Source organism: Tetrahymena thermophila (genome assembly GCF_000189635.1).
Source record: "Tetrahymena thermophila SB210 genomic scaffold scf_8254716, whole genome shotgun sequence".
Taxonomy (NCBI): Eukaryota; Ciliophora; class Oligohymenophorea; order Hymenostomatida; family Tetrahymenidae; genus Tetrahymena; species Tetrahymena thermophila.
The window spans coordinates 684,621-705,316 of record NW_002476481.1 but is presented as its reverse complement, the minus strand read 5'-3'; the positions used below and the strand labels follow the sequence as shown (position 1 = coordinate 705,316).

The 20,696-nt window shown below is 24.0% G+C and overlaps 5 protein-coding genes across 5 annotated transcripts in view; 3 read left to right on the top strand and 2 right to left on the bottom strand. All coding sequences in view use genetic code 6, as the record gives it.

Moving 5' to 3' along the window:
* The window catches only part of TTHERM_000103889 (transmembrane protein, putative), a gene marked incomplete at both ends in the record, with an annotated part of 261 nt that extends 153 nt beyond the window's left edge, over window positions 1-108 (top strand). The window contains one exon of the mRNA XM_012796627.1: window positions 1-108. This exon is cut by the window's left edge and continues 153 nt beyond it. Coding sequence (XP_012652081.1) covers window positions 1-108 — 108 coding nt within the window.
* Window positions 109-631: 523 nt separating this feature from the next.
* TTHERM_00103880 (endoplasmic reticulum vesicle transporter) lies at window positions 632-2,383 on the top strand (the record flags this gene model as incomplete). Its single annotated transcript, XM_001012239.3, has 7 exons — window positions 632-730; window positions 791-929; window positions 973-1,079; window positions 1,160-1,413; window positions 1,486-1,660; window positions 2,127-2,234; window positions 2,294-2,383. The coding sequence occupies 7 exons, from the start codon at window positions 632-634 to the stop codon at window positions 2,381-2,383; spliced, it is 972 nt and encodes a 323-aa protein (XP_001012239.1).
* A 2,012-nt stretch (window positions 2,384-4,395) lies between these two features.
* TTHERM_00103870 (cation channel family protein) lies at window positions 4,396-13,101 on the top strand (the record flags this gene model as incomplete). Its single annotated transcript, XM_001012238.2, has 5 exons — window positions 4,396-6,857; window positions 7,360-7,774; window positions 7,850-7,990; window positions 8,043-10,922; window positions 11,029-13,101. The coding sequence occupies 5 exons, from the start codon at window positions 4,396-4,398 to the stop codon at window positions 13,099-13,101; spliced, it is 7,971 nt and encodes a 2,656-aa protein (XP_001012238.2).
* A 267-nt stretch (window positions 13,102-13,368) lies between these two features.
* On the bottom strand, window positions 13,369-14,863 carry TTHERM_000103869 (transmembrane protein, putative; the record flags this gene model as incomplete). The annotated part of the gene is made up of 4 exons (XM_012796626.1): window positions 13,369-13,685; window positions 14,202-14,264; window positions 14,318-14,551; window positions 14,596-14,863. 4 exons carry the CDS (start codon window positions 14,861-14,863, stop codon window positions 13,369-13,371), a joined length of 882 nt encoding a protein of 293 aa, XP_012652080.1.
* A 1,019-nt stretch (window positions 14,864-15,882) lies between these two features.
* On the bottom strand, window positions 15,883-19,002 carry TTHERM_00103860 (hypothetical protein; the record flags this gene model as incomplete). Its single annotated transcript, XM_001012237.2, has 1 exon — window positions 15,883-19,002. One exon carries the CDS (start codon window positions 19,000-19,002, stop codon window positions 15,883-15,885), a length of 3,120 nt encoding a protein of 1,039 aa, XP_001012237.2.
* Window positions 19,003-20,696: the final 1,694 nt, after the last annotated feature.

The window sequence follows — 20,696 nt, the reverse complement described above, 5'->3', positions numbered from 1 at the left end:
TCTATCAACATAAAGATATTGTTTATTTATTTTTATTTGAATTACATTAATATCTATTTTTAAGAAATACTTTAAAAGTTTTATCTTAAAAAAGTATCAATTAGTTGAAATACAATACAAAATACATTGAATTTGAAAAATTTAAATTGCACTAAAATTTTGATATATTCTAGTATCAAAGTAAACCTTAATTAAATGAACGAAATTTTATAAATATTTCTTCATTTAACCACCTCTTAAGATCTTCTACATCAACATTTACTTATTGTTTATTTATTCTTATGTAAATATAATAAATAAATATCAATTTTTTAGAAATAATTTAAAAGACTTACCAAAAGAGACTTCACTTTATTAAAATACAATACAATAAACAGAGTTTGTAAGTATAAATTATTCTAAAAATCTGGATAATTTAAATACCAAAAGTAATTTTATAATATAAAAATCTATTTTTAAGGTATTTTATTATTTATTCAAAAATAAATAATACTTTTTGATTAAAATTTTAAAAAATACAAGTGGTATTATATTGTTGAATAATTTCAATTATTAGATATTTTTTCTAAAGTAATTCTAACAAATCTTTTTAAACACAATAAATTATTGTATTAATTTTATACAAAAAAGAATGTAGAGTTTTAGAAAATTTGATGCATTTTAAAAAGTGAATTAGGATATTGATTCTTCTTCTTCTGTTGGAGGGTTATTTTCTATTATTGCGTTAGCTGTAAGATGAATTAATTTAATATTTAAATACACATATTTATTATCTAAATATTATATTTAGATTGGATTCATACTTTTTTGTCATGAATTTTAAGAATGGAATAAGTATACTATTGTGAGAAAGCTGGAAGTTTAATCTCTAAATTAAGCTATTATTAAAGCAAATATAGACTTAACTTTCTTTAATGTTCCTTGTTCCTGTAATTTATTTTGAAAAATACTAAAATTAAGCATTTTTTATAGTAATCAGTTTAGATGTTTTATATTAAGATGGTTAATAAGTTTTATAAGACTACTCATCCACTTTAACAAGAATAAAACTAGATAGATAAAATAAAGAAATAGGAACTGTAAAATATAAAAATAGAGATAATTATCAATTATATAAAATTATATTCAGTTTTAAAAATCCTATTATTTATTTTAATAGGAAACAACATATGTAGAGGTCGAATAAGAAAATAGCCAGCAAAAGATAGAGGAAGTTTTAGAGTAAATTAAAAATAAAGAGCAGTGCAGAATTCATGGCTAATTACTTTTAAATACTATTCCAGGAAGTTTTAAATTTAGAATACTTTAAATGAAAGGTTTAGATGAGCAGTTATTAAAATAATTAAATATTAATCATAAAATCAATAAGCTCTCTTTTGGTGATACCATTAAGACTAAGAAAATCGAAAAAGTGTAAGCTCAAAAATAAATAATAATAAAAATAACTAATAAATTTAACATAATTTTATAACTTATAAATAAAAGCTTAGGATTAGATAAATCTGATAGCGAAGCTTTTGATGAGTCTAGATATAATTATGAGTATAGATGCAGCTATGATAACTATATAAAAATCCTTCCATTGAATGCTGAGAATATCAAAGAATTAGGTTATATTAGAACAAATTCATTTAGGTTTACTATGTATTAGCAAGTCATCGTAATTATTATTTACAATTATAATATTTTATTGGAAAAAAATTAAGCTCATCAAATTATTATTTAAATTAAACTTTTAAAATTAATTATTAAAAAATACTTGAAATTCGAAATACTAATTTTAGTAAAAAAATGATTTTTTTCATAACTTGCAATTATTTTTCCTTTTATTTATAAACAATATTAAATCTTGAAAATTAGAAAGTCTAATTTTAAACATAATTAATATTTTAATAAAAAAATACTTGAATAACTTTAATTTGAAAAGTTTTTTCCATACAAAAATATTTAAAGATAAGCTAATTTATAAAGCATATCATTTGTGTTTATAAATAAATGGTTTTTCCATAATTAAAATCAATAAATTTAAGGCTTAATAAATTTACTATTTTAATAATAATTTAACTTATATTTGTATTAAACAAATATTATATCTTTACTTTCTTAACAATTATGTTTAATAAAAGCCAAAAGAATAGACTGATATCATTGAAGTTTCCTTTAATTACTAAGTGTCTCCTATAAATATTGTATACTAAACAAAAAATAAATCTTTCTACAGTTTTGTTGTACAAGTAAGTATACTTAATTGATTACTATCTCAATAAAATAACTTATACATTTAATTTTTTAGGTTTGTGCTATAATAGGTGGTATATTTTGCGTTTTTGGAGTAATTAATACTTTGGTACTGAATATAATATCATCTATCAATTCAAAATGAAATAAAGTTCGTAGCTTGAATTAAAAAATTTCTAAAGATATTTAAGTATTTAAAATTAATTTAAATAATATTTAATTCACAAAAATACTATTCATTTGTTGATGTTATTAATAAATTATTGTTAAAATAATTAATTAACTTTGTATTTGCTTTAATAAGATTTCCATCTAAGTTAACAAAAAAAAAACTATTAATGAAATCTAAATAACAATTATTTTTCTTATGTTTTAAAAAATTTTAATTTTTTAAAGAAATTATATTATTGCAAATTTAGATATTTTAAATAATAAACACCAATAATAAATTAAAAAATATTCTTTTGAAGCAAGATTCATAAACAAACTTTTGATTAAAGTAAATTTGATTATGAACATTAATTACAGAAAGTACGGTACTTACTAAATACAAAAAAAAATAATTCATTTTTTTCTAAAGTAATTAATTAATTAAAACTTTTTTTAGTGAGAATGTGATTAGTACTAATTATAGTTTTAAGAAATTACAATATTTTTATTAGCTACATTAATTTCATAAAATTTAAATATAATAAGAATAAATTTTATTATGCATAAATTTGATTTTGCTAAATATGGTTCTTGGGAATAACATTAAAACTGAAAATTTATAATTGTTAAATAATCAATAAATGAAAGATTTAAATAAATGATAAAACAATCAGTAAAAAAAATTAATTAGAAATCCTTTTCATCAAAATTTTGTTCTAATTAGTGAAATTTGAATAGTATTCTTTTATTTTTTTTCGTGATTATTAAAACTTAATTAATAATTTTAAAATAGCAATAATTAATTATTGCTATTATTTATATAACAAAAACATGAGTAGTGTAACATAATTTATTTTAAACAATTAATCCAGTGAATTATAAGAAAATAACACTCAGAATTGAACAAGAATATCAAAAATTTTTAAAGTTTATAATTATTACATATAAATAGATGAGATTGATAAAATTTACTTGTTTTATAATGCATTGATTTTTAAAATACTAAAAAAAATATGATTTGGCTAAAATAGAAAAATATATCCAAATATATTTATTTTTTTTCTAGTTGGCTTTAGTAAGTAATTGAAACTTTGGAAAATCTACATATTCATTTAAGTCAAAACAAAGTAAAAAATAATAATACACTGAAGTAGTTAAATATTACTACATAATTTGAATACTAACTAAAATAAAATCAGCGGCTGGTCTTGAATTCTAATTGAGAAAAAAAAATAAAGAAATATTTATTAAGAACTTGGTTGTTGCTTATATTTAATTTATTTTACAGAATTATTTATTTGATTCTTTTTCTTAAGTATTTTTTGAACAAATAAAAAATAATTAAGTTAAGAATTTTAAATTAATAAAATCTAAGCTATTTATTCATTTTCAAGCCTAAAATATAAAAACTTTTATGGATTTGAGTCAAATTTTATTTTTTTTGACATTTTATTTATATTGAATGTTAAAATTGAATATATTTAGTTTATTTAAATTAATTTACTATTTAAAAATAACTTTCAAGTTCAATCAAATTTTATTGAATTTTAACAAAAATCACTAGGACGGAGTGACTATTTTTTTCGTTAAATTTATAAGAAGATCTTTTATAATTAAAATAACAAAATTTAGTTGAATTTTTTTTTATATCAAATAAGAAATCAATTAAATATTTTGTACAGAGTTTGGCTGGCTAATTGGCATGTTTTGATATACTTGTTTTCTTGATTGATGTCAAATAGTTGCGTAAAAAAAGTTAATATTTGTTTGTTTTTTTTGATAGATAAATAGATTGATAATATGACTTTGAATGATTTAGAATGAGTAAATTTTATAGTTATGAATTTACACTATTTTTTTAAGAAAAAGGTTTTTTATAATTACATGAAAGTGTTAATTAATTAATCTAACTAATGATATACAAATATTAAGATTAATAAATAGATTGATTGATATATTGATTGAAGAGTAATTTATTGATTTTTCACAATTAATATAGATTTTAATATGAATCAGTAGTCCTCCAAGACAAATAAGGAGCCATAATTGATTCAGAATAGAGAGAAAGACCAAGATTAACACTTGGTTGATGATGAGTTGATTTATTAAGAAGGATAAATTCTATCTGCAAAGCATCAAAATTATAATTAGTCTTTATTAGATTAAACTAAATAAATTAACTAGTAATTAGATAAAAATGTTAGCCTAAACAAGCAGAATTAATAAAATTTAACTAGTCCTGACTACCATCAGCAAACTCAAGCTTTAGAATCTAGCATGTGTTTGAATAATTATGGTCATGATACTTAAAATAGTTGTTAAATCAAACCTTTTTAAGAGGAAATTTAAAATAAAAAAGTTATCAAAAATTAGATTATCAGTTCAGATATGAGGAGTAGACTTAAAAACAGAAATAATGCTAGATTAAATTAGCAACAGCAGCAGTAACAGAATTAGCAGTAACAATAATCTAGATAGCAGTAGGCTACAATGAATACCTCATTGTCCCCAAATAAGACAAGCAATCAATCTAATTATTAAAGCTAAGATGTATTTTAAAATAATTAAGATTTTAAGGGAATCAAAGAAGAGTCTGATAAGATTCTGAGAAGTTAAATAAGAAAAACTAGCAGTAAAGAAATCGATAGCGAATGGAAGTCACCTTTAGCGGGGTTTTAAAACTAAAATAATTCTCGAAATTTTGATGAAATTCTCACTGTAAGTTAGAAAATGAAAAAATCTAAGAGAGTTAATTCCAAAGAGGATTTTGGATTACAAAGAGATAGGGGAAAAAGGCAAGATAGCTTTGCTAATTTAAATGGTGGAAATTCAACTTTCAACCAAATTCCTGAGGATTTTAATATGAAGGGTGGGTTTTTTTCAAGAGATGATAATAAAAAGGGGACAATTATCAGTGGTGGAAGCAGGATTCATCAAGATAAAATGAGAATTTCTGTAAATACTAAGCAGTTAAATGTACCCTCATAGTAATCTATTGGTACAGATGATAATTTTAAAAATTTAACCCTCTAAGTTCCACATGCTAAGTAGCATAATCAGAAAGATGCAGGATTTAATAATCAATAATCTCCTAGGAGTAAATAGTTTTTAGCAAATTAAACAAAATCTGTTTCGCAGAGTTCGTTACACAAAGATAGTCCTTCTAAAATGAATTAAACAAAAGGTGGATTCTTTTAATTTTTTAGTAACTTACTGAAAATAAGCAAAAAAGGCACTCAAAACACTCCTCTAAATAAAGTGAACCCAGCTCCAAACATGATGCTGCAATCATAACACTACTCTAACCCAGCATCTAACATTTTCTAAAATTAAAACAACAGCAACATTGTTATGAGCTAGTTAATAAATAATCCTAACGTCAATACAAGCCAAGCAAACATACCAGCAGAAATAAACCCAGGCACTAATTGGAATTTCGTAAAAAAGCTTGCTAAAGTAAAAAAATTTATCGATTCAATAAAAATATCAAGCTTGTACTAGTCATTCTACAAGGTAAAAAAATCACATTTAGATCTGATAGGAGATTCATCTGATTACAATGTTGTTATTGAAAATATTAATTAAAAGACATACAACAGCATGTATCTTACTGAGGCAGAGTTAAAGAAACTAAGAAAAAGTCATTAACGTAAATTCTACAAATCATTTCTTCTTTGGATTGAAAATCTAAGTTAGTATATCCCGTTATTTCTTCCACATCAACCTCTGATTAATTGGTTTAAGGTTATCTTATTATTTATCTCGATCATTACTTTAGTGTATGTTCCTTTGAAAGGTTCATTCGATTTAGTTGTTGGGTCTAACTCTCCTGAGTTTTATTTAATTTTTTTAATACCATTTTTAATGTATATTTCAGAAATTCTTGTAGCTTTTAACACTGCCTACTACGAAGAGGGAGATATTTAAATGAATAGAATCAAAATAATTTAATAGTATTTAAAGACAATGTTTTTTGTTGATTTGATCACCACAGTTTCCTTATATTTTCTATACGCTTAGCAAAAGCTATACTTTGCAATTCTAGTTATGTTTAAGATCTTCAGGATAGGAGCTTATCGAAGAGATATAAACGAATATTTTTATATTTAGCAAAGGTCTAATACACTTTACACTCTAGTCAATCTAATTATCACTGTGATACTGGTAGCTCATTACTTTGCATGTGGATTTAATTACATAGCTGTCATAGAGGAAGATTACTATAATGCGAGTAGCTGGGTTAAAGATTTAAATATTGATAACTAATGGATCTCTCGCTATATTAATGCTATATATTTCTCTTTTATTACAATGGTTACAGTAGGTTTTGGTGATATCAAACCTACTACAGATCCAGAAAAAGTATATGTTACTCTTGTAGCTTTGATTTCTTCGCTTATTTTTGCATATACAGTTAACACAATAGGAACTGTTTTCTAAGAAATAGCTTAGCAGGAAGCTGAATATAAGTAAATTTAAAATACATTAATTTTAATCTACAAACAGGAAAATATTTATTAAGAAAGGAAAAGTTAAATTTAATTGTTAAGCAAATTAATTTCAAAATTGTAATTAAAAATAAGAAATATTTTTTGCAAGAAAATAAATTATTATTGAAAATAAACATTGTTTTTTGCTTACAAAAATAACAAAAATTTAATAGAAACATTCAAATTTAAATAAAAGAAAAATATTTTTTTCATATTTTCAAATCAAATTAAAAGGAAGAAAAACATTAATTTATAAAAAATTAAACAATATTGAAGATTAAAAAATTTTTTTATTAAAAAAATGAATTTATTAACTTAGAATTATGTTTAAATTCTTGCAAAAAAAAAAAAAACTAATGAAAATTACTTCAAAAATTAGTGAGAAAATAATTGAAAAAAATAAAAATCTAAATTAATTTTTTGAATAACAAATTTTATATTTAAATTTCTTGAAATTTATTTTTATCTTACTTATTATTAGGGCACAAAAATATCATCTATCTATTTATATGAGATCAAGAGGTATAAATTAGTAACTGTAGACAAGGGTTATGAAATATCTGGATCACATGATTCATAAATAGTTAGAATCTCCAGAAAAAGGATAGGAAATTCTGAAAAAAATGTCAAAGAAGATAAGAGATGAAATTTACAAAGACTTCTATGGAAAAATTCTTTAAAATTCTAAAATGTTTAAGTTCAATTTTAGTGAAAATTTTTTAAAAGATTTAACTGTTCAAATGAAAGAAATTATTTGTCGTCCAGGAGAAATTATCTTCACATTAAATGAATGTGATAATCGTATATTCTTCATTAATAAAGGGGAAGTCCAGCTTTTTTTAGAAAAATATAAGAGGAAAGATGAACAAGATAACTACTCTTATGATATCCTTACTGTATCAGTTTTAAATCATTTAAATTTTAAAATTAAATTATTCCTTTTCTAATTTTAAATTTAAATATTTTATTAGAAAGGAGACATTTTTGGAGAGTAAAGTTTTTTTACTTCAAAATTAAGAGAAACTAGTGCCAAAAGCCTTTCAGTTTCACATCTAATATACTGTACTTATGACGATTTCGTCTAAGTTTTAAAATAATTTCCTAAAGACCACGTAAAATAGATATTAAAATAACTTATACTCAAAAATTCTATTGAAAAAATAGGAAAAATTTTGTTAAATGAAGGATGAAATTTTAAATTATGGTGAATAGCTAAACACAAAATGCACAGCTTGTTAGAAATTTCGTCACTCAATTTTTAATTGTCCATATGTGCATCTAAAAACTAGGAGAGAAAATGTGATACATAGACACATTCGTTCAATACCAAATGAAAGAGGTAAACCAGAAAATGATCGCAGAAAACTAAAAACAAATGCATTAAAAATTTGCTAAAAGGTCAAGATTAAATTGAGGAAATTAAGAAAAATGTACATATCAAAATAAAATAAGAAAATGAAAGATGAGGAAAACATTTAACTTGATGACAACAAAGCAGGTTACTTAATAAATGTTAAGAAGACTTATGAAGATGAAGAATCTTCTGATTCAGTTATTTCTGAAAAACCAATAGAACTCAGGAAGATATCTGATAAAAAATTCTTTCAAACAAATCCAAGATTATTCTTGGATCAGTTTGGTTAAATTTGTATTCAAAACGAAGATGACGAGCAATATGATGATAATCAAGAAGAAGAGGAAGATGAATTTTAAGATGATTCTAGAGATATTTAGATGCTTGAAGATGAAGACGATGGAATCATAGAAGATGATATAGATGAAAGCAGTAATAATGAGGAAGAATCTGATTATAATTAAGATAGCATTTACAGTAGTGAAAATAGTTAAAGCGAACAAAATGAAAATTCTAATACAGAAAGCGATTAAGAATCTAATTCAGATGAAAAAGATGAACTTGTCAATAATAAGAAGAGGGAAGATTCTTATAATAATCCTCTCCATTTAACTAAAAGGGATAGCATATTTAAGGCTTAAGATTAAGAAAAAAGAAGAATAAGCTCAGTGAGTTAAAGGTGGATAGCAAATAGCAATTTGGAACGTTAAAGAGAAAGACACACCTCTATAGATTTGGATGCTTAATAATAAAAATTATAGTAAAAAAAGAAAGCCAGCTAGAACTTTAATCCAAAAGAGTTTGTGAGGAAATAAAATAAACATTAAACAGTTAAGATAAAAGGCTTTTAATCTTCGAAATAATAGTAAGATTCTGCTGGTGAATTTGAGAGAAAAGAAAGAAAAAATATTTCTAAAACACTACCAAATCCACAATCAGTATCAGGCAATAATTATAAAACTCAGTATGCTTAACAATAATATGGATAAGACAAGTATAAAAATGACAATTTAAAAAATAATTAAAAGATGAACAATAATCTCAACATTTCTCCTGATTCCCCAAGCTCAACAGCAATAAGATCTAATTAAACTAGCAATGTTAATATCTAAAATGATTATATTAGCGAATTTTAGGCAAAAATTAATGTTACCTAGACTATGACACCAAGAGATAAATAAAGAGAAATAAATGCTCATCAATTAAAAATAATTGAAAATGTTGATAATGTTAATTAAACTAATTTTTATTCTACCTTGAATTCAAATAATCACTCAAAAGCAACATCAATTACAGAACCAATAACTTATAGCATTAACGTAAACTAGCACTATTCCAAAACTAATAGCAATGATTAACAAGGTTTGGCTAAGTAATAGAGCTTATATCAGGAATAATTATATAAGGAAAAGAGGAATTTAATCCCTTCTATTGAAAGTAATGCTCTAAAAATATTGGAAGATCCAAATGAAATTATAAGTTTATCATTAATTTCAAAATCAGATAATACAAAAGGGACTTTTGAAAATCTTTAAGAAAAAGAATTATCAGAAAATGATCTGAAAGGAGGTGGTCAATAGAGTAGCCTAGGTGAAATTGAAGGTTAAAAAAATATAAATAAGAATCAAGCTTAAATTATTAAAGAATCTAATCCAAATAAATAAAATAATTTACAACTCTCTTCAGTTTATTAGTGTGACACTTAGAAAGAAGATCAAAATTCAAAAAGTTAAGAAAACTCAAATGATTTAAACAAAGAAGATAAAGCTCTTAAAGCTTAAAATAGTTTAGATAACTCCTAAAATAGTAAAACACAAAACTACAAAGAACAAAACAAGTTGATGTTTAAAGGCAGCATTTTCTCATTGAAAATTGCTGGTTTGTCAAATAAAAACCATTAAAACTAATAAAATTAAAAATAAAATAAAGATGAAAACATAAATGAAGCTGAAAACCAAGATACTTAAAATAAAAAGCAAACCACTTAAAACAGCTAGTTTAGCTTAGAATCTTGTGAAGGATTGGATGAACTTAATAACAGCTAAAACAATATCAGTATCTCTCCAAAATAAATTCCCTAAAAAGAGAAGGAACAGAAGTAAAAAAGTGGAAGAAAAGGGTCTACAAAAAATATTGAAGTAGCTTTAAGAAGAAGATCTAAAAAGGAGTTAGATAAATTTGAGAAAATAACTAATGATCAATTAAACTAATCTTAAAAAGACATTATAAAATAAATTAAAAGCAACGATGATAAAAAAAGTAAGAAAAGAAACAGTTCAAACACAAATAAAATTCATTAAATTTCATTAAAAAACAACCCCTTATAAGAATAAGAGGGAAATGAAAATGAAATTAACAAAAATGATAAATCTACTGACTCAGTCCATTCCTCTAATAATAGTAGCCCAAAAAACAAACCTACTTTTGAGAGGAAGGATTCTATTTTCGCTAAAAATAATAATGTAAATTTAAAAGATGTCTAAAGTATTCTCAAACGTAAAAAATCTATAAATCTCTTTATTAATACACAGGATATTTCTTAAGGTTAAGTACAAGTCTTGAAAACACCTTAAACTGCTACTAATAAATTACCATTTTAAAGGAAATAAACCAACAAATCAGAAACTCCTCGTAACTAAAGCATCAAGCAATCTAATGAGATTGAATAAGAATTTTTAAATCAAGAAAAAGTAAATCAATATAACTACTTTTAACTATTTAGTCATTTTATAAATCTTTTTCATTAAATTCCTGTTTTTTATGATTTAATAAATTATTAATAATTTAATTTAAAAGCACAAAAGAAAAGATAAAAAGGCAAGAATTTTGACTACTATTATTTCTCCGACTTTAGAATCTCAAAAACAACAAAAAATAAATGCAAATTTTGGATAAATGTTAGGTGTCTCTAAGAATTCAGGAAATTTTTTAGTACCTAAAAGCTAAGGAAATTTATTTATGCCTTAAAGTAGCAATTTGATAGTACCTATGAGCTCATCTAATTTTATATAGCATACAAATAGCTCTAGGTTACCACAAGATAGTGTCTTAGAAGATAAAGATAGAAAAATTCCTCTAAAGAAAAAAGTCACTAACATAAGTGATCATTCAAATAATCACGTAGAGGTTCTTCAAATTCCTATACCACAATCAATATAAATAAATAGTAGCCCAAATACGGGAGCAAGTAATAATACTAATCCTTATGGAATATCAATCAACAAGAATTATTAAATGGGCTAAAATAGCTAATTCAATTAAAATACTTCTCAATAAAATCAGTACTTAAAGCAGCTCAGCTTTAAGAATTAAATGGATTTTAGCTCAGCTTGGATGTAGGTTTAGCAGTAACAATAACAACCAAGTATTTAATCTTCATAAAAGAGCAACAATCTTTTGTAAGTTCCAAATAAAATTTCTTTCACTTTTTAAAATGGTGAAATAATGTAGGCAAACCAAAATTCTTAATAATAATCAATTCAAACACCACAACAGTAATAATAACAGTAATCATAATAATAATAGTAATAACAATCTAGTCCTCACCATACTTTCTAAAACTAGTTGTCTATTAATTAGTATTTAAATAATAACAGTTAATTGTTTAATCTAAGCACCAATCCTATCAATCCATAGTCTCACTCTTCTTAGCTCAAATAATTTAATCATTAACAATCATTAAACTTAATGGCTAATTAGCCATCTTAGTAAGGATTATCGCTTTAATCAAACAATTAAATTTAAAATTAGCAATAGGCCTAACAAATTAATTCTGCTAGAGGAGATTAACAACAGTCTGCTAATTAGGCTTAGAATTAATCATCTCTTCAAAATATCCAATTTTAAAACTTCTAATAACTTTAACAATCTTTTCCTATGAATATGCAAAATATGTAAATGAATATGATGATGTTACCATAATCAAACAATAATTTACTCGTTTAGCCATCAAATACAAATTTCGCTGAAAGCTATTATGATAATAACAACACACGCAATTAAGATTATTATAGCCAAAAAACATTATTTTTATACGATTTTGATAAAATGAAGGAATTTACAAATTACTTCCCTCATAATAATTACACATTAGTATGCAAAGAGAAAAAGAGAGTTGTCAATAGAAAAAACTACTTTGTGAATAAAAAGATGGGTAATTCTACAAGAAACATTATGCAAAGCAAAAATCCTTTACCTCATCCATCACCAAGAGGTAACATAATGATGAATAATTTTAATACATCGTTTCGTGGAGCTCTAAATAGAAATGAAAGGGTTATCTCAACTTAAGGAAATAATGGAAGTTTAAATAATATTCCAAATAGCAATAATGCAAGTATCATAAAAGATAATTAAAATGATTTGCATACATCTGGCTCTTTTGGTGATAAACTTAAGCATAAGTTGAAGAAAGCAACGGAACAACTGATAAATAGCAAGCGTAACTCTGGAAGATCAAATACAAAGCAAAGAACTAAAGGTGGTGACGTTCTAGTAGTATCAAACTTTAATACTCATGCTCCTAGAAATTCCTCATTTTTCTAAATTAGCAATATTAACCTTGACGCTGAGGAGAAGAAAAATATTGATGGAAGTAGTGTAGAAATTTAAAAAGATGAAAATAAACTTCGTACAAACTCCCTTCAGTTAGATTCTAAAATCTCTGACACACCCAAGGCAGAAGAAATCGACCATAACGATACCAACATAAATGATGAATAATAATTGAAAAAGCAATCAGCAGAAAACAATATTATGATTAGTAATTTTGATTTTATCAATAAAACTCAATCTGAGTAATTTAATTATAAGTAAAAAACTAATTCAATTGTGATTGAATAAAGTGAAATGACTAACAAAGATAGCTGAAATTATTAAATAAATTGATAAAAAGCAATCAAATAAAACCCTCATTTATTTAAATTAAACTGTTATTTAAAACAAATTTTCTGAAAAAAAATAAAAGAGAAAATTTTCTAAAAAAGAAAATAAATAAATAAATTAAAAAATGTTGTATAAAAAATGATTAATTAATTAACTAATTTTAAATAAAGCATTTTGAATTTTTTAAGCTTTAAATAATTAATTAATTAATTAAATAAATAAATAAATAAATAAATAAATAAATAAAATAACTCATAAAAAATAAATAAACATTTTTTTTAAAATTAACTTTTATCTTTGAGCTTTAAATTAATTAAATATAAAATAATATATAAATAAATAAAATATATATTTACTCTAATTCTCACTTATCCTATCTATCTATATATCTCTCTATGTATCTTTTTATTATTATTTGATATTTTAATCTAATTTTTACAATTCTCCTTTCAAATAGTAAAATATCTCATATAGAATTTATCTTTTACTTTTAAATATATTAAATATAAAATTGAATACTAGTAGTTACCTATGTTTACTATAGTCCTCGCTTATCCTATCTATCTATCCTTTTTTTTAATATTAAAATATTTCAAATAGCTTTTATCAAAGTTTTAAATTAATTAAAATTAAACAAAAAAAAGTAGATATATATATTTATCTATATCTTTTTATTATTATCTGATAATTTAATCTAATATTGACATATCTTCTTTAAAATGTAAGATTTCATTTTTTGCTTTTTTAAAGACGAATAACCATCAAAAAATACACAAATCTTAAATGCTGAGTTTATTAAAGACTTTGTATCTGTAGTTATATATTTAATTTATCTATAAATAAATACATTATTATTTGTGCTATTTTAATAAAGATTAAGATATATTTTATTGCATATTTAAATATCACTTTTTAATTTTTGTTATTTTTTGATTTTTTTTAAATACTAATTTCCTTATCACAAAACTATAAAACAAAGTTTAAATTTTATAAAAAATAATTTAAATAAATTCATGTACAATAATTATCATTGATCCTATTTATCTAATTTGACTTTTAATGATAATATTTTTTAACATAATTACTACATCTTTTCTTTAGTATGTTTAAATCATATTTTTACTTCTTATTTTTTGAATGTAAACTTCCTTTTCAAATAATACATAAACAACTTTTATCTTAAAGTTTTAAATTAATTTACTTTAAATAGAAATTATATAGATATAAATTGATGTACTCAAGTTATAACTTACTTTTTCTGTATATCTATTCATTTTTTAAGGTTATAATTTTTTAAACTATTTTTCATAAATCTTGTTTCCATATATTTTACAATTTTTAATTGTTTTACTTTTGGTTTTTTAAATGTAAATTTCTTTTTGAAAAAATTCTAAAAGCCTTCTTCTTTTATTTTAAAAAAAATATATTTATCTATCTTTTTAATAATTAATTATAATATAAATAAATCGCTAATAAAACTAAAATTTAGTTTTTTTTAAATTGCATGTTTATTGTTATTGAATTGGTTAAAAATGAGTGAAAAACTTAAAAATACAACTAGAATATACGATGAGTTGAAAAATTTTATTTAAACCAAAAATTCAAAAAATAGACAACCTAATAGATGTTATTTATCCGTTTATAAAAGAAAAGTCAAAGAATGAAAAGATTGTTTGATTAATTAATTAGAATAGAGAGAAATAAAAAGCAAATAAATAAATTATTAAATATAAAAAGACTGATGCATTATTAAGAGGTATTATAAATATTGCGTCACGAAACAATTTTAAGTGAGCTTTTTCATGATGAGATTATAACATCATAATTAATTATAATAAAAGAGTTAATGAAATAAACTTATATTTTATTATAATAAATGTACTCAAAACACACATATTTATTTTAAGATTGACATATTAATGTTGTGTATAATACTAGAAAAATGTTAAAAGTAAAAAATATATTTTTAATAGCAATACAAATATATGAAGAAAACAAATAACACAAACAAAATTATATCATTTAAATTAATAATTTTTAGGCTGGTTTATACAGATGAATTACTCTCTCTCGTCAATCTCCACCTTTAAAATTAAGAAATATTTGATTAATATAAGCATAAATGTAAACAAAAATAACTAAATTTTACCTTTATTATTACAACCCCTATAAAGAGTGGGATAAATCAGAGACAGAGGATAGCACAGTCGGTGCCATTTCGTTTTTAAATACATTTTAATTTTCATTAATTTTACACGAAGTTCATCTATAAACCTTTGTTGAATTGTTTTGCTGGTAGATACTACAAATTGTTAATTTATTAAATTAATAAGTAATAAACATTCTTTGACTAACTTATTTTTTAATAATTATTCATTCATTGGTTTTCTATTCGTAAACTCTATAAAGTGTCGGTATAATTAATATTAACTTTATTGCTTATTGAATCATGAAAAGTAAAAACCAATAAATTAGATAGATACAAGCTCTTGGACGAAGATTGGTTGAATGATTAATTCATCAATCACTACGTCCTCACTCATTTATTCACTCAATAAGTCCAACTGATGTCAACAGACAACATGAATAAATGCTGCCTGTTACTCAATTTAACTCTTTTCTCTCCTTAATTTTTTACCAGTCGCTTCATATAGTTTATTGCTAAATATTTTATCATAAATATAAGAAATTTTAAGTATAATTTTAATTTATATATAAATGTTTTAAGTTTTTAGGAGGAGGAGATTTTTTTGAGTTTTTTTTTACTCAGTATTGTATCTGAGTTTGGGGATTTTTTATTATTTGATCATCATACGGTTGTCGAGTGGGAGAGTTTTTGGCTCTAACTTGACTTTGCTATCCTTTTAAATTTAGGCGCTAGGCCTTACCATATCCCACTTTTTGAATCTTCTTTACAGGTTCTCGACGTTCTTCCTTTTGTTCTCGGCGTTCTTCATTTTCCTCACACTCAAGCTTTGTCTCTTTTTTTTTTCGCTCCTCTTTACTTTTTTTAAGTTTACTCATTTGCTTGATACTTAATTTAGCTTTTTCATTAAAAGCGTTCAACTTGTCATCTGAAACTTATTCATTTTTTCCACTAACTATGTGTTCATTGCTCATTTCTTGTTGTCGTTGTTGCTGTTGCTGTTGTTGCTGATATTATTGTTATAACAACAAAAGGTCTTATCCAAATTCATTAAAATCTCCATTAGCTTTAAGTTATTAATCTTGTGGCTGAGGCTGAGGCTAAGGCTAAGGCTGTGGCTAATGCCAAGGCCAAGGCTAACAGCTCCAAGAATTTTCATCGTTTGTTTAAACTAAAGAGAACATCTTTATATTTTACAATTTTTGAGCTGTTGCAAAGTCTTTGAAATTTTAAAGATTGTAAAATTCATCATTATCATTTTCTTCTTCTTCGTCTGTCATTTAATCAGAGGAGGGTTGCGAAGATAAGATTGGCGAAGATAATCGATTTGAATCTAAGCTTAATAATGCTTGATCTCGAAGTAATAAGGAATAATCTCGAGCATCATGATGGTCGTCATCAGTTTCTAAACTCATATTATGTTCATCACAGCAGCATTCATTTTCTAATACATTGACTCTTTATAATTTAGCTGCTTCGTTTGAATTAGAGTTAATGTGATGGCAATGATGGTGATGATGATGATGATTATGCCATTGTTATTAGCTGCTTTATCGTTATTACTATTATTATTGTTATTAAGCTTATTAAGATTAATCAATAATAATCAAGTATTTGCTAGCATATAAATCAAACCATTATAAAGGAGAAATTAAATTGCTGTAAATAGGCTTTAAGCTGCGGTAGACTTCATTGTAGTCTATTAAATGTGGTTCAGTATTAGAGAAATATTTATTTAAGGAGTCTTTTAGTTTAGATTCAAATTCTAAAGAGAAGCTATAAGACGGGATAGTGGTAACCACAAAGACCGGTACGTCGAACGGGACATCCACAAGTTTAGATTGTATAATTAATCTCTTCTTGCTCTTTTATCTTAAGGGACCGCTTTATCTGAAAGCAGCAGCAATGTCATACAATCTAGACTTAATTTCAACTAATCCTAATACTTCTCTGTCTTAATCATCAGTAATTGCAATGTCAACCTCTCCGTCGACTCCTTCCCATAACAAATTGCGGTGAACATGAACATTGCCCGTAGTTCGACCTCCTCCTATACGCTTTATTATTATATCTATATATTTGTTTCCCTCTTCCATTGTCATTAATTCTTCTAATTTTTTTCCATTATTTTAAATATCTCTTCCTGTGTTCTTGTCAGCTTCTTCCCACATTTCAAAACATTCCTTTAGCAGAGTCTTAAGTCGTTGCAGGCGCAGATATTTTGCATCAGATAGCATCTTTAGACGTAATCCTTCAATTTTCTTCTCAAGTTTTTTTAATTCCTCGATTCGTCCTTCAATAATCATACTAATTCGTTCTTCCAGATCTGAAATTTAATATTTTCCGCTCTTTTGCAAGCCTTGCAAAATAGACAATCGTACCTTCGATCCTTCGATGCGTAATTCATTGACATTCTAAGTATTCTTACGTAAAGTAGATTCAGCTGCATCTAACTCACGCTTAGCAGCGCAAGGAATATAAGATTCAGTCTTAGCAATTATTTCTTTAATGTTGCATTTGCCATATTATAATCCCAAATCTTTTAATAAATCTGTTAATTCTGTTTTATGTTATTCCATGATTGATTTAATTTCCTCAGTCGCTTTAGCTCGAGAACCAGCACGTTCTCCAAAGTATGCTAAAAGCTTATTTACAAAGCTATTCCATTCTTCTTCACTTTCTCTTTCGTATAATCCTACAACAGGACCAGCTGATAAAATCTATCTGATTGATCCTTATAACAAAGGCTAAATAGCTTCTTCCCTAGTAATATTTTGAGAATTGTTAAATTCAAAGAAATGGTCATCGTTTTGAATGATTGAGTTAGAGGAAGAGGAGGAGGAAGAGGAAGAAGAATAGGATGTGGATAGAGAATAAGTATTTGTCAGGCCAAAGCCACCTCTATTCCTACAGCAGCAGCAACAACATGAAGGCCTAAACCCTCTAAACCCTCTAAATCCCCCGCTAAAAGAGCCTTTACAAAAGCAAGAACTATTGCTATTGTCAAAAGCAGTCTTTTAGTTATAATTGTAATCACAGGCAAGAGCTGGATTACAATTACAATTTCGATTATCGGTATTATTGTTTGGATTATTTTCCTTCAAGCTATAGTATCGACAGCTACTACTACTACAATATCCATAGCATTTAATCTTTGTAGATAATTCTTCTTAATCAGAAGATTGTTCTCCAGATTCATTTGTGGAAATATTAGTTTATTCTCCTTATTACAAAATAGAAGATTCAGAAGTTAATTTTTTTGAACATAATTCTAATTTTTTTTCTTCAAATTTTTTTGATAATTCACTTTGTTGTTAGCATAACATCATAGATTCAGATGCGTTAGAAGGACAGGCAGATGCGGAGTAAATTTCAGTTTGATTGGAAGATTGTGCTTCAAAAGATACAGCATAAATGCTGGCATTTTCATTAATATTTGAATTTTCAATTCTTTAAGAATTGCAAGATTGATTCAATTGCTAAGGTTAAGACTTAGCTTGATTTTGGATGGAATTAACGAGCATATTGCTCATATTGTTCATTGACATACTAGACATAGATTGCATGATCATTTGGCTCATTTTCGATATTAATTTGATTCGTTAATTGAATTTAAGTTGATTGTTTTTGATAGGTTTGGTTGGTGTTGAATAGCTTTTGGGGTAAAAGTTGTTTTTTGTTTTTTTGGATGTAAAATTCCTTTATAAAAAATAGCTAGAGGAAATTAATAACAAAGCCATTGAAAAAAAAAAAAAATTATAAATGCACTACAAATTAAACAAAAATCAATGAAAATTTATAATTATACAAAAACAATTAAGAACTTTTTAAGTTCCTATTCATATTTATATAGTGGCTAATTGCATTCACGCATATTGCCTAAAGTTTGTTTGCTTTTTGTGTGTCCATCCTAGCTATCTATCTATCTGTTCGTCTGACTGACTGACTAAAAAAGAAAAGAATTCTAACATATTAAGTTGAATGAAAAAGTCCTTTATCTTTTCTACTCTAACTCTATCATTTATTCCCTTCATCAAGGGTTAATTATTGATTGCGCATAAATTCATATTGGTGTAGCATACATATATTGCTTGCTTATTTAATAATAATCGAAGTGAGTAGGATTTGAGATAATCGAAAAAATTTATTTTGAAAAAAAATTGTTATAATTTTGCTTTCATTTTTAACTATTATAATAATTATTCATCTATTTTATTTTTGTAAATATTTTTAAAAATTATTCTAGTTTAGACTTTTAATCTAATTCTCAAAAAAATAAAAATTTATGCGTCTATTAAACTAAAACATAAATATATATTAAGTATCAGCTTGCACTAGTATGAACTTTATTTACATAATTGTACAAATATTTTAAATTTAATAATAAAATTCTTTATTCATCCTTTAAATTTTTTCAAATTAAATTTTTACAAGGAGATAGATTTAACTTTTTTCAGTCGTTGTCAGCAGTCTGTCTATCAAACGAAATAAATTTCCTCAGTTTTATGATTAATTATTTGAAAATCTGATAATTTTCCTAAATTTAGCATTCAAAACTCCATTTTTAAATTCTCACAAAATTAGATTTAAAATAAATCTTGATCTTTATGCACAACACATTTATAATCTTAAAAATACTTATTATTTTTAAATATTTAAGAATTATTTTAAGCATTTATTATTGTATTTCATTTACAAGAATAGCAGTGATAGTTAATACTCAAGCCATTTTGAATGTATTTGAATTATTGTCTTTTTACCGTACATATAATATGAAGTGAAATTTAATTAATTTCAAAATAAAAGAAAGTTATTATGAAAATTCATTATAAGAAAAAGAGATTTATCTCAATATGGTATTTTAGATTGAAATCTACATTAAGAATTTGTTAATTAATTTTTTTATCATGTCTAGTGAAATTAATAACTTTAAAAGTTATTTTCTTAAATAAACAAAAGCATCCGACATATTTGGATTATAAATTCTGAGTAATTATTCTTATTTATCGAGTCTACCAAGATTTTGTTTTAATCAATTTTTATAATAAATTCTTCCACCCTACTAATCATAAAAATATTAACATTTTTAAATTTAAAGTTTGAAATTCCATAGCAAATAAATTTATATACAAAAATAGTCTTTATTTTTTATCAAAATTCTCTCTAAATAAAATTTAAATAAAAAAATTTTATTTTTGTTTTAAATTTTATTATTAAAATATATTTTATTTTATAATAAGCTAAAGTTTTATATATTTAAAATAATTTATTATTGCTCAGAGTACAATTTTATCTTAACATATATTAAGAATATTAATTAATTTTCTAAATAAATTTTATAAAATTTAAAAAAAGTATTGTAATCAATCTCAATCTAAATAATATGAAAGACTTTCAAATTTCTTTAATAAAAAATATATAAATTCAATTATTG